At 43.4% G+C, this 16,934-nt stretch overlaps 1 protein-coding gene across 4 annotated transcripts; it reads right to left on the minus strand.

The window, feature by feature from the left end:
* Positions 1 to 683: 683 nt before the first annotated feature.
* On the minus strand, positions 684 to 16,894 carry NME5 (NME/NM23 family member 5). Of its 4 annotated transcripts, XM_050979688.1 has the most exons (8): positions 16,623 to 16,894; positions 12,601 to 12,840; positions 9,599 to 10,737; positions 8,281 to 8,589; positions 6,344 to 6,549; positions 5,883 to 5,983; positions 4,763 to 4,881; positions 684 to 2,358 (listed from the first exon to the last, which is right to left on the minus strand). In XM_050979688.1, the coding sequence occupies exons 4-8, from the start codon at positions 8,515 to 8,517 to the stop codon at positions 2,287 to 2,289; spliced, it is 735 nt and encodes a 244-aa protein (XP_050835645.1). In that variant the 5' UTR covers positions 8,518 to 8,589; positions 9,599 to 10,737; positions 12,601 to 12,840; positions 16,623 to 16,894; the 3' UTR covers positions 684 to 2,286. The 4 variants fall into 4 exon arrangements, with proteins under 4 accessions (XP_050835645.1, XP_050835646.1, XP_050835647.1 ...); XM_050979689.1 differs by having other exon boundaries at positions 8,281 to 8,447; positions 9,603 to 10,737; positions 12,601 to 16,894; XM_050979690.1 differs by having other exon boundaries at positions 8,281 to 8,447; positions 12,601 to 16,894.
* Positions 16,895 to 16,934: the final 40 nt, after the last annotated feature.

Consider the following 16,934-nt stretch of genomic DNA (forward strand, 5'->3'; position numbering starts at 1 on the left):
CAAAAGGCAAGGTAATTATTTTGGCTTGACAGAGGGAGAGGACAGGTCACTCGTTCCCACAGAGAATATCTCACCTTGCTGACATCAAATAGAAACATCTTTCAGTTAATCCGGGTTTTTTTTCCCAAAACTCCATTTTCTGTGCTACGGATTTATAACCCTGTACCACTCTGGGCTAAATAAAAACCCTAAGTCCATAAGAAATGTAGCAGCACACACCCCAAGAGCCTCTCTTGTGGTGTCACAGCTCCCCCCGCGGGATCAGGCTGCTCAGCCACTTCACGTTCCCAGGAGTGACCCTCTGCCCACATCCCACTGATTAATGCAGGTTCCTCAGGACCTCAGCTGTGAATTCTGCTGATCAATACTTGTCCTGTGTGCAGGGACACAGTGAGTCAGGATGGCACCCATGGTATAAAGGCAACTTCTCTCTTTCTACCTTTTTCTTAGGCAAATGGAAGCAAACACCAGCCAGCAATTGAAGGTGTTAGCCCCAACATTAGAGAATAATTCCATGATAGATGAACACCTGAATGACAGAGTCTGTAATGTGTGGGTGACAAAGGTGACATTTGCAACACCAGCTGCCCTTGTCCTTTCTCCCACCCCCAGGTAAGGACCCACCTACTCTCATCCAACATAACACAGCTCTGGCACAAAAGCACAACTGAAAACTCCAGCAGGAACATTAAGGATGTATTTATTGTCAAACAGTAGCACATCAAAATGAGCAGGCAAATGTCATAGTAACTAAAAAAATACAGGGGAATGCCTTGTGAATTCACCAGATTTTAGTTTCTGGCATCTTTAGAAAATGTACTTTTTTATTTGGCTGACAGGAAACCACAAAGCACAACCGTCCTGTAACTGGAGCAATCAGACACATATGGTGACAATAATTACAGGCAAAATCAACTGGTTGAAAATGGATCTGTTTAGTGTATTTCTAACCACCTCATACCTTTATTCTTCATTATTTGAGGGTTTGAGCTTTCTTTTTTTTCCTTATCTTGGCAGTCCCAAGATTTTTAGGTTTTGGTACTGTAGGGACCAGTTTCTAAACGTTTATTATCTGGGCTGGCAGCAATGGCTTGTTCCACCGAGAGGATAAACAATTCACTTCAACAAAGTTTGATGTTACAGAAAAATGACTTATGTTTCTCATAATTACTCAAATTGGGGAAGCAAGTTTTTTCATGAAACAAATTATGAAAGTGCTTGTTTGTTTAGTATTAGTCAAGCATACTCTTATTTCAGAGTTATGAAAATTACACTTTCTTCATTGTAGCCAGTCAAACCATAAGATACAAAGCTTGAAGTTAACTGCATAAGTACAGCTTTTTGAAGAAAATTAAAAAGCCCCACATCCCCAAAAAACAGTTTAGTTACTTCATAAAAGGCAATAGCATGGGATTAACCCATTGCCTGTGGAAGAGCACTCTTGTGAAATTCTTCAACGGAACACATGGAAGTTTGAGGAAAACAGAAATTTGTGTACATTTGGGAGCAGGAGAACACAGAAAACACTCTTAAGGTGAGCTGTTCCAATTAAGCACCTTTATTGCAAACATATGTTGGAAGACAACCTTAGTCCTTGACTAAAATACATCTTCTTGTTATATATAGTCCCTGAGCCTTTTGCCATTAAGATGGGAAAGGTGCATTGAATGTACCTTCAAATAAATCCTTCAGATTACATCCTGACAAAATACATCAGACTCAAGTGAATCATCTTCAAGGACAACCTTAGCTGGGTGATGTAATGAGCAGTTAATATTCCGAAGTTGCTAACATGCCTCCAGTAATTGTTTTCTATATTATATCCAAGTACCTCCCTTTATAACTGAATTTATGCTAAAAAAATCACTGAAACACAACCCTTGGCTTCGCAAAGCACAGGCCAGGTGGATTTCATTTGGGAATCCACACTGCTGTAAATCCACACTGCTGTAAATCCACACTGCTGTAATCCACATAGCCAAACTAAGAAAACGTGGACAATAGCAGTAAGTCACACCCACTGAGAACATTGTCTTTTCCTAATCACCCAATGCCATAAATTTATTGTATAATTCTACAGTCACTTTGTCAGCAGGGAAGGTATTAGAACCACTACATCCTGGTTAAGTGCAGGGTTATTTATCCCATGAGGACATAAGAAGTTATGACAAATGCATTTACTTTAGATAGTGTTGGTTATACAGTCAAAGGACCAAAAATGACAATACACATCTGTAACTTGGAATGTGTGAGATGGTTTCCACCAAGCTCTCACTGCTGATGCTCTTACTGAGAGATACGATATTGTAGCTTAGGTTTATTAGGATTGTGTTCAATCAACCAGTCAGCAAGCCAAATCTGTGAACAAAAAAAAAAAAAAAAAAAAAACCAAATGTTTTCAGCTTTCTGTTGCTTTCCATTAAGTTCATAGAGGAATATTATAAAAGCATTATTATATATAAAAGCATTATTTGAAAGCTCTGCTACAGATACTCTCCTACTGTGCTGCAAAATTCAGCCCTTTTAGAAAGCAACGGACATGCAGATGACCTGTTTTTTAAAAATGTTCTGTTAAATCTTCACAGCTTATTCTGCTTTTGAACAATGCACCATGACCTTTAGAAGACAACTTGTCCTGGCAGTGTTTATCTTTGTGAAAGTATAAGACCATTTGAGCCATAGTTCAAATAATTCAGCCAGCTCTGTTTTGGAATGCTGCTGCACAATATACATGAAACTGCTTAATGAAATATTACTGCTGACAATACTCAGAGAAACTTCATCCAGTAATCATTCATTAAGAGTGCCAGCCTTCTGCACTGAATCACCTTACAGTACCTAAAACGTAAAACCCAAACACAGTTACTTTTTGAAATTCGTCTTTTAAGCTTTCCAGCACGTTGTACTTAAATGAGAATGTGGGAGGCAGGAATGCCTTGAGTCCTAATTCCATCTGCCAGTCTGGGCCTGGCCTTAGGCAAATTAACCTTTTGCCTCGATTTCTCCACTTGTGAAGCAAAGTTTTTAACACATCCTTATTTACTTCACAAGGCTGTTGACGACTGGTTTCTGGAATGCTGAGAACAACAAACTTCATACCACACTGTGAAGAGCTGACAGAACAGCAGACAGGGAAGCAACACTCTGCTTTTACTACCACGTATAAAAGGTTTGCAAAGGGAGAGCCAAGCAGAGCACTAGGACAGGTAAAGCAACAACAGCACGATAGTAAAAACCCAAGACAGAAATGGAAAGCAAAAAAGCCCAAAACACAAAACCCCTTAGGAAAACTACTCTGGAAAAAAAGAAATCCTCAAATCATTTGAACCAAATAAATTTATCCTGTATAAAAGGAAGGATAGGAAGGCTTAAGGAACTGGTTGAGAAAACCTCTGTGCTGACAGCAAGTATTTCTCAGTGCACAGACACTTTCTGATGCCATCTGCAAAAGGAGAGGAAAGAAGAAAAGGATATTGGAAAAAAAGCATTTCAACAGTTTCCCTGTAAGCCACCTAGCAGAAAACAAACTGAAAAGCAATAGGCAATATCTATTTCTGAAGCAGTATCAAATCAACGCTATTTTCCTTCTGTTACAAGGTCACAGACATTCTGGACAACAAAGAAGGCACAAATAGAATGTTTTTAGCAAAGCTGCTGACACTACTTCATATATATTTCTTACAAGCAAGGAAGGAAAGCACTGTCTCAATGAAGTTACTGTTAGATACCTCATAATTGACTAGAAAATTGTGCTAAGAATGCAGATTAACTGGAAGCCAAAACAATGAGTTAGAAAGATGGGACACGCAACAAAAAAACCCCAAAAAAACCAAACAAACCAAAACAAAACAAAAAAAAAAAAAAAAAAAAACCAAACACAAACAACAAAAAAAAAATCAGTATTTAATATAGGAAAAAGAAAACTGAAGGGAAAGAAAATGGGAATACTCTTCAAAATGCAATAGGTTGCTTTAAAAAAAAAGATATTACATTGTCTCCAATGTCTTTTGGGGATAGTAAAAAGGAAAAAAGGTAATGGGCTTAAAATTGGAGCCAGGAGATTTAGGCTATCTTTTAGTGAAAGCTTTTAACAAGCATAATTAAGCACTGAAACAGATTGCCTGGGGAGACTGTAGATTCTCCATCATTTGGAGAGCTAAACCACAGGCCAGACAGACATTTGTTAGGAATTGGTTTGGCCTTTGGGCAAAGGAATGGACTTCATCTCTGTTTTCTAGATTTCTATGGTAAAAGTGCCAGACATACAGATAAAGTAAACAGGTTACAAAGCTGGAACAATCAAAGTACATTAAACATGGCCTCATGTACAACACACAGTTCATAGGAACACCCCAAGTTATTTTTTAAGGCTTTTTTTTCCTAAAAAGTATCCTTTAGAAAAATCCAATGTTGATTATAAACGTGATAATGATGTAAAATCCACAACTTCCAGCACAGATGAATTATCTGCATGATTAAATAACTATTGGTGTGAATGACTGGAGCTTTAAGAACACAAAGATACATTAACCACGTTTTTCCAGATAAAAGAAAACTGATTTTGTTTAGGAATTTAAAACACACCTTGTGTTATCTCTAACAAACAAATCAACTTCTTGAAACCAAATGTTAGAGCAGCTCATCAGCTGACAGCAAAAGCAGCACAGCTCTTCACCAACAGAGTAGTTCTGCTATAAACAGGGAGTTACTAACAGCAAGTGAGTGCATCCCAGAGCTGCCAGCAGTGATGGACTGCACGTACCATGGGGTCTGCTGGCTTCTCTTTGCACAGGGCAGTGAGCCCTGCCAACAGCGTGGGCTTCACATACAGGTTCAGGTAATCCCGAGCCCTCTGTCCAGTGGGAACTGGCTCCAAGATTGCTGCAAGGAGGAACCACAGGTGTTAGAAAGCAGCCTCTGGAGTGATTAAACCCAACATCCTTCCAAAGGTTGTTTATATGTGAGCTGCTCTTTTCCTTAGTAAGTTAATAATACATCATGAGTTTTACAGCTTCTCCCACAACAAACTGCAAAGAAACTCCCTAAACTTCTTTACTATGTCCCTAAGGTAACTGTACTAATTACAGTCTATTATGAAAAGGGATGAAGTCAGGTCATCTGGGGAAAACCTGAATCCTTGAGGATGCATTTGGGGCAGAAGACACACAGTATATCCCACGTTTAGCACTTTCTTCTTCCAGTGTGACTCTGGTTTCTGAAGACCCCAAAAATCTCACCTTTAGTCTTGCTCTGATTATCAGGGTGAGAAGAGACATGGTTTACACAATGGGTAAGGTTTGTAAGGAACTGCAATATATTTTAATAAATTCACTGATTTAGCTGAAAAAGCTGACAAAAAGTATCAATAGACACCTTTTTCTAGCAGTTTCACTCGCATCTTTCTGTCAAAGAGCAAATCCTGTTACATTACAAACCAGAGATCCTCTTGCAGGCTTTCCAGGTTCTAAGGCCCTTTTCTCTAGCACTTAACTTTGGAATTGCACTGTCATGTGAGCATCCAGCTGCTTTTGAATAGTAATTACACAGCCTGAATCCAAGAAGAGTCAGTCTTCTCAAGTCAACCAAGGCTGACTGTGCCAGAAATTTGCTGGAGTGTAGTAGCTTCCCAGTTCTTCTCATTTACCAGTTTTGACTGCTCCAGTTCCCAGAGCAGAGTTTGAAAAGTGGAAGCAATCTCTGTAAATACACTGGCTCTTCAGAGAGATTTTTGGTAAAGAAAATGTCAGCATATACATAAAGAGACCCACAATCCTGTAAAGCAAACAAACCCAACCTCTCCTAAATCAGTTGTATCTGGAGTCAGGACAGGGAAGAGCTCCATCCTCCCCAGGACTGGCAGTGAACCAACTGTACCATTTTACCTTCTGGAAATATGAACCGAATTTCCTTCTCTGCTGAGGAGATGCTGAGACTGCCGTGGAGCCCATTCCTCAGCTCATCAGTCCCATAGAGTGCTCTTAAGCTAAAAACAAGAGAAATAACTGCTTGGAGGGCAACTGCAAATCCTCTCCAAGTCTCTGCAGCCTGAGAGCACAGAAGAGCAATAGTTATGGACTAATTAACAAGACATTGGCTTGCTTTTGTTTTAAACATAAGAAGTAGATACCTAAAACTTAATGTTCATACACTCAGCATTCCCCATAAAATAGGTGAACTTTGCATACTAAAAAACAACAGTGAAAAGCTGTTGCAGAAAACTGAAGAGATAAGGAGCCTGTCTCTGTACTGTATAAACAAACAAATTAAAAAAAAAAAAAAAATCTGGTCTCAATGAAAAAGAATGACAAAGTACTGACTTACCCAAGGCCAGTCAGTGAGTTACCTGTGAGGGTGAGTTATCCTAGCTCTTAGGCTGTTGGATGGTCCAAGCAATTCCTTCCAGTATGAGACTGCACAATTTCTAGCAAGAACCATAGCAACTATAGGACCAGAACTCATATAGGCTGTTAAATTAGGAAAAAACATTTTTCCAAATTGGTCTGCATAGAAGTTGCTACATTGCTCTGGGCTTAACTGGAGCTTCCGTTTCTATAAAGTGTAGAAGAAAAAAAAAAGAATTAAAATTCCTTGCTACATTGAAACAGGTTAGAGCATTAAGGGCAGCATAGAGTCCTCTCTTGCAGTCCTATCTTCAAGTGCAGAACACAGAGTAACTTCTGAAATTCCACTGATTCACCCAGATACCATCCTCTTCTAGATAGAGAGTAACAAAGAGCAGAAGTTTTCCAAGTTAATTAAGGAAACAGCCCATTTGAGTAAGATGTGATTTTAGCTCAGGCAAACTACAGCAATTTCTATCTGCCAGATGACAGAGCACTGAACAGAAAAAGTGAAGAGCATTATAAGGGCAGGATTTTATTACTCAGCTGCTACAGCATAATGATCTACTTTTAAACAAGTTTCTCTCTAGCCCACACTGTTAATTACACAATTGTTCTATTTTTCATTCAGTGCTTTATGACTCTCCCAATGGCTACCTAACCTGCAGGTGTCCAGGATCAGGACAACTTTGGGAAGTTATCAGGAACCAGTCAAGAAAAAAATTTTAAAGTGCATTCTTTGTGCTCAAAGTTGTATAACACGAGAGTTCCATATATGCAGAGTCCTAATAACTTTGCTGTCAAAAGTCACTGCAGACATCAGAAGACTCTACTAACATATTGCAATTTAATAAATAAATAATCTATTTTGTCTCATCATCTGATACATATTGAATAAATACAAACATGGAATGGCTTGCATTGAAAGGTGTCATAAAAATCCTCTTGTTCCAAACCCCTGCCACAGACTGGGACACCTTCCACTAGACCAGGTTGCTCAAACCCCAATCCTGGCCTTGAACACTTCCAAGGGTGGGGCAGCCACAGCTGCTCTGGACAACCTGTGCCAGGGCCTCACCACCCTCATAGTGAAGAATTTCTTACCAATATCCCATCTAACCCTGCCCTCTGGCAGTAGGAAGCCATTCTCCCTTGTCCAAAGTCCCTCTCTGGTTCTCTGGAGCCCCTTCAGGCACTGGAATGGGCTCTCAGGTCTCCCTGGTCCCTTTCTTCTACAGGATGAACAAGCACAGCTCTCCCAGGCTGCCTCCGGAGCAGGGGGGCTCCAGCCCAGGGAGCAACCTCATGACCTCTTCTGGATCTCTCCAAGAGATCCATAAATAAATAAATACACACAAATAGGAACTGAAAAAAACAAACCAAACCAAACCAAGACTTTGCGGGGAGGAGGAGGAGGGGCCCCTGCAGCCCACAGGTGCGAGGGAGCAGCGCCCCCCAGCGGCCGCCCGGCCCGGCATATTTAAATATTCAAAAGCTCATTTCAATATTCATAAAGTCTATTTACCGTAAAAACAATGGAAACAAAAATTAGTTAGGCTGCAACTGGCCAGCTGTCGAATTCAATTAATTCTCTAATATCCACTTGCACACTGCACAAAATCTTGTGAGATCTGAATGATATCCTCTCCAAAGAGCTGCCCTGGAAAACTCACACATCTGTTCCATATGTTTGCTAAATCTGAGTTTATTGATAAAGTCTGTGTTTTCCTGTGGTCAGCAAAATAGTTGGTCTTCTCTGTTCCATCCCATGCACCAAAAAGCATCTCCTTACAGAATGTGGCAGCAATGTTTAATGACATGAAGAACATAAAGCGATTTTTGGACACACAAGCTTTTGGTTACTGGCTTGATTGCTAGAAGTTAAATATTTTCCTGACTTATAAACTACAGCTATTTTCTCTGGAGCACAGCCTGTTACCTGAAGGATGTGGAATCCTGATCGGAGAATGAGATCCTCTATTTCTTCTTCTTTACCAATGATATCTGGTTTGATGATAGCCAGAGTTCTTTCCACATAAATCTGAGGTTCAGGCATTAAGACTTCCATCCTGGCTTCTAAATTAGAATTCACTTGCCCCTTTCGTACTGCAAGGACACCAGTACATGACATTTGGAATTTGTCTACTGCACAGTCACCTACAGTGACACTCACCATGTACTCCAGGAACAGAAAGGGTCACACCCACCTCACAAAATCCATGAGATGCTCTCTACACTTGTTAGCACTCTGTAGTTCATATTCCCATTTTCAGTGCAGTGGCATTTTATGGAAAATGAGGCCAAAATTTAATGTTGTTATTCACAAAGTTGGACAATGTTTGAGGAGAGAGAGGCATTATCACACATGCTGATGTGGGCTCCCTGTGCTCCCACACCTTCCATCCACCATAGGCTCCTTCAAACCCCAAATCTTCATCCTCAGACAGGAGGTCTGTGGGTGGGACTAATGACTTGGAGCTGGTCCACCATAAGCCTCGGGGTAATTTCTCAGTGGTTATTTAATTCCTGTATTTATGGGCTCCAGACAAAATGCTTGTTTTCTGACTGAGCAGACATACTGGCAAGCTGAGAGCACAGAAATTGTGTTGAGTGGTGGAACCAGTGAGGGGGTTTCTGACAGACCTGTGTCCATTTTTAACCTTTTCATCACAGAATGGTTTGGGTTGGGAGGGACCCTAAAGACATCCAGTTCCACCCCGCTATGGGCAGGAACACCTTCCACCAACCCAGGTTGCTGCAATCCTCATGCAACCTGGCCTTGAACACTTCCACAGATGCAGCGGCCACAGCCTTACTGGACGTGTGCAAGGCCCTCATCACCCTCAAAGTCATGAACTGCTTCCCAGTATCCCACCCAACCCTGCCTTCTGCCAGTGGGAAGCCATTCCCCCTTTTCCTGCCTCTCCCTGTCCTTGTCCCAAGTCCCTCTCCATCTCTTTTGGAGCCCCTTTAGGCACTGGGAGGGAGTCGAAGGTCTCCATGGAACCTTTGATTCTCCAGGCTAAACACCCTCAGCTCTCTTAACCTTTTAGAGAGAATTGCTAAAGCAGGATGCTGCGGGGGATCCTGACAGAGCCTCAGAGAACTGCACACAATGGCACCCGCAGCCCTTCCCTCGCCCGCTGCCTGCCGTGTCCCCATGCTCCCTCTCTCCACCCGCCCTGCACCAGACCCAGACACGCAGACCCTGCCTGGCTGCTTCCTGCTGCAAAGTCCGTTTGGACCCCCAAATCCACCTGCCTTGGGGCCCGGCCCGGCTTTGCTATCCCGGCCTCCGGGACTCCGCCGGACCCGCCGCCGTTGCCGGGCGATGGCGGGGCCGGCCCCGGGCACAAGATGGCGCCCGCGGGCCTCGGCGGGGCGGGACGAAGATGGCGGCCGGGAGCGGCGCGGTGATGGCGGCGGAGGCGGAGCGCGCCTCTGGGACCGGGATCGCCGCAGGCTCCGCGCACACAACGGGAGATCGTGGCTGCCCCGGGATGGGCTCCGCGTGTGGTGCGGGAGTAAAGGGCGGAGTGCCGTGATCTCCGGGGCTCATCTCAAAACCCTCATTCCTCCCTGACAATAAAAGCTTTATGTCGGTTTCACCTCACGCTCAGAATTGCTGAGGGAGCCACGCGCTCACAGCAAACGGTCGTGAAGCGACGTAGCGCGATTTATTGGCGGGGAAAAAGCAAAGGAAAAGCCAGCAGCCGTTCCAGGTCGTTTCTCGGCGTTTGTGGGGAGGGTTCCTGCGGACGCGGCTCAGCAGCGGCGGCAGGCGGGAGCTCCCGGAGCGCTGCCCCGAGCCACAGCTCTCTAATGGTGGCTCTCGGCACTGCCAGCCAATTACAGCGGCTCCCCGTGCCACTTCACGCTTAAGAGAAAAAGGTGATACGAACAGGAAACCTTCACTGTTCTGGGCATTAAACCATCGTGAGCTGGGCATTAAGCAGAGCTGGGGAGCCGCATTCTCTGGGGATTTTATCCAGATTTTACCGCGCCGTGGTGCCAGTGATTTGCTCCCTATTTCCCCGGCTCTCTGGGGCAGTCCGCTGGCAGGAATTGCCTGTGCAGTATCCACTGTCCACCCACCATGACCCGTAGTGGCCGGGCACCGAGGCGCGGGGTGCCCCGGTGTCACCTCCCGTGCTTGTTTACCAGCGCTCCCGGTGGAGCCGGGCCAGCTGGCCCCGCGCTATCGGGGCGTGGGTGGGGAACGGCCCCGATAACTGCGGCGCTGCCTCCGCCGCCCTGCTCCTCTCTCTCCCTGCGCCTCGCCCCCTCTCCTCACCGTGTGCTCACAGAACTCTGCCATCCGAGGTGCTGGAACACCTGGGGCTCACCGCTGAGCTGAGCCAAAACAGGACATTGCTCTCAGACCCTTGAGGTGACACTGACAAAGGGACACAGAAAACACAGGTGTGCAGGCGGTAAATTTTAATGGTATCAGACTGAAAAAGGCAAAGGATGAGACAGGAAAAATCCCCTAGGATCTGGAGCCAGAGGTGCTGACACTAGGTGCCCTGGTTAGGAAATAACTAATTTACAGCAAAAGCTGGTTTTAGTGTAAGAAAAACCTATTTTGCCTTAATCTTTTTCATGAGTAACGTGAATAATATAGAAACAAGGAAAAAAAAATGCAGGTATTTCCTTGTAGCCAACTTGAAATATATTTAAAACCAAAGACTGACATTGTTATTTATAACCTTAAAAAATAAAGGTTCCAAGTGCACAAGACAAATTCAGATACAGGCTTTCCTTCACCAACATGGACACATGGCATTTGTTTCTTTAACCCTATCCAATATTTCATTTGAAGACATTGTAAACACTGCAACTTCACAGAGATAACAGATAAACATGTTATATTTTTTAAGAAATGCTGATAGAAAGAGTCCACCAGTTTTTTAGCTTACTTCAGAGTCAATCCAGCAAGTCATTTCTTTTCAAAGTCAATGAGCACAAGTCTGACAGCCCTTGCTTAAATTTAGCAGTTCAAAGGCTTCCTCTGCCTGCATGAACACTTCAGAATTATTATTACATAAGAAATGTTGAATTTAATATCGCTGTGAAGGTGAATCTCTCGCAGTTTCTTTATTGTGGGCATTTTTCCAGGCACCCAGGACACGAACCGCCCAGCACCTTGCAGAGCAGCCCGAGGCTCAGTCTGGGAGCAGGGCCCGCACAGCTCCTGCGCACCCCAGCTCCCCGGGCTGTGTCACAATTCCTCCCCTCGCTGTTTCCAGAAGCATTTCTGCAGGGCGGGGATGGTCTAATTTTAGTACGGGGAGAATCCTCCTCGCTCCAATGAGGAGCGGCTGCATCTGGAGCTGCAGCCAATTACTCGGGTTTCCTCCTGCTGCACTTCCCACGACGGTTTAATAATGCAGAAGCACAAATTTAAAGTGGCCCCACACGTTAAGAGAGAATAACGCTGTCTGCTCCCTAACAAAGCTGCTCAACAGCAGTAGAATCTCCAAGGTTTCTCTAAAGCCTTGGATTCCATAAACCAGACCGTAAAACAATGTGTAAATATCATTATGTTTGTTGTCTTTACAGAGCTTGAAATAATATTTCTGATAACTAAAAGGCTGGTCTGAAGCACCTTCCATAACCTCTGTAGGCCAGAGATGTGCTTTTAGGAAAAGAAACAAAACAAAAAAGGAAAATTATAACTATAATGCAATGAGCCACTGTGGTTCTGAACACTTCTCAGGGCACAGCCTGGCTGCTATATCTTATCTGTTAAGCGGTTTAACAAGCCTTAGTTGCCTCACTTATTTTTAGCTGGCATGGAATATACCACTAAAGATTGTGCTGGTATACCAATATACCAAAAGATTCTGGCTGCAGGTGCATTTACATCCCTGCAACACCAGATAAGTAACATTTTAAGGAAAAATATAATTTCAGACCTTTGCCCTCTGATAGTGGCAGAAGGTGCAAAAACTAATGTCCTGCAGACTGTTAAAAAGGAAAGAAAGAAAAGCAGAATGGTGAAAATAAGTGAAGAAAAGCTAAAGGAGTAATATACCAACTAGCAAAACTGATTAAAAATAAAACTTGCAAATAAAATAAAATAAAATCTTTTAGCTTTGTTTGCATTTTGATGTTAAGTAGAGAAAAATGTGTTTGCTCCAGCAGCAATGTTCTAACTATACACTTGCCACACATACAATTTTCATCCACCGTGGGCTCTCTTTCCTTTATCTCTTTTCATGATGAAGTGTCATACCTGCCCACAGCACCAGCTTACCTTCACTGCTTGCTCTACCCATGCATGCTCTTGCAGTGCAGGGTGACGGAAATCCTGTGATCAAGGCAACTTCCTCTCCCACATGCCTGCTCTCTTCCATTTCTGCCTTCTTACAACTAAACAATTCTCCTTCTGCAGCTCATCTTCATGCTTGTAATCCCAGGGAGCTTTTCATTGCTGCTGCTTAACCCTTGTTAGGCTTTCCTGCCTGTTTTCCTCTACTTGTTATCTCACCATTTTCTGTAAAGATAAAAGTGATAAAATATTCTCTTCATGCTTCCTCTGTCTACAAGTCTCTAAGTGGTAGTAAAAAAAGCTTAGCAACATGTCTTCTGTAACTCCATCACTTGCCCTGATAACTTCACCCCATTTCATTTCCTGATCTTCCCAACACTCACTCCTTCATTTCTTCACAGCTTTAGTTATTCAGTCTGCTCTGATTCCTAGCACCCACAGAGATATGCTTGTCTCTTTTATCATTAAAAAAAAAAAAAAAAAGAAGGAAAAAAAGTGCCTTTGGTATAAGTGCCTCTTGTCACCTGACAGGTTCTTCCAGTCACATCTCTTTGTCTCTTGTTGGGTTCTACCCTAAATCCCCATCAAACTTGGTTTTGCTTCCTCTTATCTGAAAGCTTCTCAATCCATCTTAAACCAATCTCTTGTTTGCCCTTCAGTCACATTTAGCATATCCAGCTCGTGTCTCAGTTTCTGTAGTTTTTCTCACTTTTCGGTTCTCCAGTCACTGTTTCAGCATGGTTTGTCAGTCCCTTCTTTCTTGTGTTTCTTTCCTTTTTCTTCAGGAGCATTGGTGAGCACTGGCCTTGACTTTGCTCCCTTCCCTCCAAGCTCACAGCTCAAGACCCCAATGTACCTTTTGTTTCACTCTGTAAAGACATCTCCTGTTTCCTGCAGCCCTACAACTGGATGCCACTACTGCCCTTTCAGATAAACACCTTCCTGCTTTATCCCACCTTGTGGCTCAGGATGAGCTCCTGTTGAGCACCTGTAGAGGTTGGGGCTGACAATATTCTGTATAAATACTGCATATAGATATCAGGCTTTCACCCAAACTTTAGAGCAAAACCACTTGTGTGTGTTTGCTGCTTCATTGTTCTACACAATGTTTAACATAATGCTTGCTTGGATTATCCCTAAGGCCACCAAGCTCAGAGATAAGTAGTCACTGTCATCCTACCACAATGAAGAAATGAATGTATTAATAAACCAATAAAAATCTTTTATCTAAGAAATTAAAAGAGACAATTGGTTAAATAAGGCTTTTTTAAACATATATTGTCAATTCCTACTTAAAGACATCTATTCCTCTTAACTCCATGTAGCAAAAGGAATTCTTTTTGCCATACTTATTTTGAGCCATTACATACAGTCCCATCATTAAAATATATGGGATTATTTGCATAGTTGTTATTATTGTTAATAATAAAATGTATTTACTTATCCTGTGCATAAAGACTAACTCAGACAGAAGTTTCCTATAATGTGGTGTTTGGTGTAGAGTAGGCAGTCTGTGACCTGACTTAGACAAGACAGGCATAGGATGTGGGAAACAGAAATTACACCAAGTTTTAAGGCAGTGGATGATATGTTGTTTCTCTCTCTTTTTTTTTTTTATTTAGAAGAGAATTTAGAAAAATCAACAGGGAAGTAATGAGGAAATGGAGAGGATGACTGAGAAAAAGAAGGAGGTAATGAAGATAGGTATGGGACAAAGCCCATATGAACAGACAGCAAGGGCAGGGCCTGGCATAAACTGCAAGTCTGATAGAACAGCAGAACTAGACCCAGGATCAGAAGGCCCCCATGCAAGTAAAATTCAGGGGAATTTCAGTCAACACCATGAGTAAACATAGCAATTACAGGATTAAAAAATGGCAGTGATGGGTTTTTTTATTTCTCAGCAGCAAATGTGACATATAGGGAGAATTACCACCCAAGAAGGTATGTGTGTGCTTTTCTTTGATTAACCACAGTCTTTGAGTGGGGAGTGAAAAGCAAGACCAAAACCCAAGTCACGGCCCAGAGGAATTCTTTAAAATTACCTGTGGCATGATGGGGCCTGGTGAGACAAAAAATAATCACAACAACCATACTCTCAAATTTCTCAGTCCTTGAGGTCTAGATGCATAAAGAATTACTCTGTTAGTTGGGCCAGTCTCAGTTCTCAAACCAGGCTGCTTAGCCAGCCTACAACCACATGGTTTTCCTGCTCTTGGATGTGGGACACCAAAGGTTTAATCAAACAGTTTAATTAACATGGGACAACTGGGAATCACAGAGAGCCCTGCCAGCTGGGGCCTGCTGGAATTGGAATTGCCAGGGTGGAGATGGAGAGGGACCTAACCAGGAGAAATGGGCAGTTGGAAATGAGCAAGGCTTTAAAGAAAGCACTGTTTAGTCAGAAATAGGAAAACACTTGACAAAGTGCCAGTGGTAGGGAAGGATGAGACAGGTTCAGCAAAGCAAAAAAGAGAACTGGAGAAATAAATAGAGAAGAAAAAGGAATGGGAAATGTACGTAGAAGTCCTAATGAGATTACAGTCATTCACGTTCTCAGCAAGACTTGATGAAATACAAAGCAGATGTTATGGGCAGTGAATCTTGCAAGAAAATGAAGTTATACATATATAATTCAGAGCACTCAGGTTATGTCCATCAGCTGAGCCTGACAGCCCCATGCAGAGTGCTGTAAATTTCATTTTACTCTCAGGTTCTGGTCTGTAAACTTGTAACTTCAGCACAGATGCATTTCTGCAGTCACCTGCCACAAAAGGCATGGCACAAAAGGTCTAAAAAGAAGGTGGGCAGGGAACCAGGGCAGTGGCATTCACCACTGCAGCCTCAGCGTGGCCTTGGCTCCCTGTGACTTAAACAAAGGTGTGGTATTTCCCCACTAGGCAGGCTATCAGCACAGGCTGAGGGAATGCACTGAGCTGACAGACAGATGGTTGTAATCACAAACCACATCTTCTCGGTACAGACCTGAGGGGTTTAAAATCTAAGCCAAAGCTGCTTGAAAAATCACAAGAAGCCCCCTTGCTGGATGTGGGGTAAGCTCCTCTGACATGGTGCAATTATAGTATCTTATAAAAAGTTTTTGGTTTCTAACAGTCTATTAAAAGTTTAATACAAGGAAACAATATAAAAATATATTCTCATAAAGATGAACATCTCTATCAGCTAACATCTACAACCTGTCCTGGGGACATTACAACTTTCAAGTGTACTGGCCCTGCTCTACTATCTTTACTGCCCTGACTTCATGGAACACTTTTTCACAAGGTTCAGCAAAAAGTTGTGGTTGAGTTTGTGTATAGCATACCCTACTCTGTCAGTAGCCTATGCTGAGACAGGCATCCCTAAAGATGAATTTTGATCTACTGTATTTAGGATAAAAACTGTTCTAAAAGCAGCTCAGCTGAAGGACAGTTCATGATCCAGACCAGATCACTAAAAAAAGTTTCTCCACTGCTTCAATTCACAAGTGGCTGTGGGCACTCCTGAGTTTTAACAACAGATTAAACTAGAGCCACAAGCCATGTTTGACAGAGGGTGGAGCATTAACATGTGCACTTATTACTGCAGTAAGTTATAACAGTAAGGTAATAATTGTTACTTTTTGCCCACAAGCGAAGGGCTTAACTTTCAGTTTTATTTAAAAATGTGTAGGCTTTACCTGTATCTCTAGAAGGCAAAATCTGCCCCTTTGGCATAGACAAACAAGACATTAGGAGGTGTATACCATAAAACAATGTCTGGTTACAGGGAGCAGTCGTCTTCTGGACTCCTCACCCACAACTTTGCCAACAAGGCTGACATATCCTTGGGCAAAAGGAATTAAGGCCCGGGCACGTGCTCAGCGCTCCAGCCCCGAGTTATGTAATATCCAAATCTAAGTTTAAAAACAACAAACTCTGGCCCCTCTCGGTTGCAAAACCAGCAGAGCTGGAAACATTAAGCAAACCTCTCGTCCTGGAGTAACTGAGTCAGTGCCCGTAACACACCTCGGGCTGAATCGGGGCGGCACCGTGAGTAAAGCACAGCGCTCCGGCCGCAGCCGGACCCTTCCGTGCGGAACCCGCGGGCCCGCTACGCTGCGGCCGAACCACGCACCGCGCTAGGAGTGCGATCCCGATCCCGATCCCGATCCCGATCCCGATCCCGATCCCGATCCCGATCCCGATCCCGATCCCGATCCCGATCCCGATCCCGATCCCGCCCGGCCCCGCCAGCAACTGCCGGTCCCGCCTCGCCCGCCTTTCCCCGCGTGGCCCCGCCCACAGCGGCAGGGCAGCCAGCAGCGAGAGCAGAATCCC

Source organism: Serinus canaria, chromosome 13 (assembly GCF_022539315.1).
Source record: "Serinus canaria isolate serCan28SL12 chromosome 13, serCan2020, whole genome shotgun sequence".
In the NCBI taxonomy this organism is placed as follows: domain Eukaryota; kingdom Metazoa; phylum Chordata; class Aves; order Passeriformes; family Fringillidae; genus Serinus; species Serinus canaria.

Excerpts from the sequence above, each read along its gene's own strand:
- NME5 (XM_050979688.1), bottom strand. The coding sequence starts at position 8,517 with ATGGTGAGTGTCACTGTAGGTGACTGTGCAGTAGACAAATTCCAAATG. Across the intron at positions 4,882-5,882 it reads TCGGTTCATATTTCCAGAAG|CAATCTTGGAGCCAGTTCCC; the intron begins GTAAAATGGTAC and ends TCCTCCTTGCAG. Across the intron at positions 2,359-4,762 it reads AGAAGCCAGCAGACCCCATG|ATTTGGCTTGCTGACTGGTT; the intron begins GTACGTGCAGTC and ends TTTTGTTCACAG.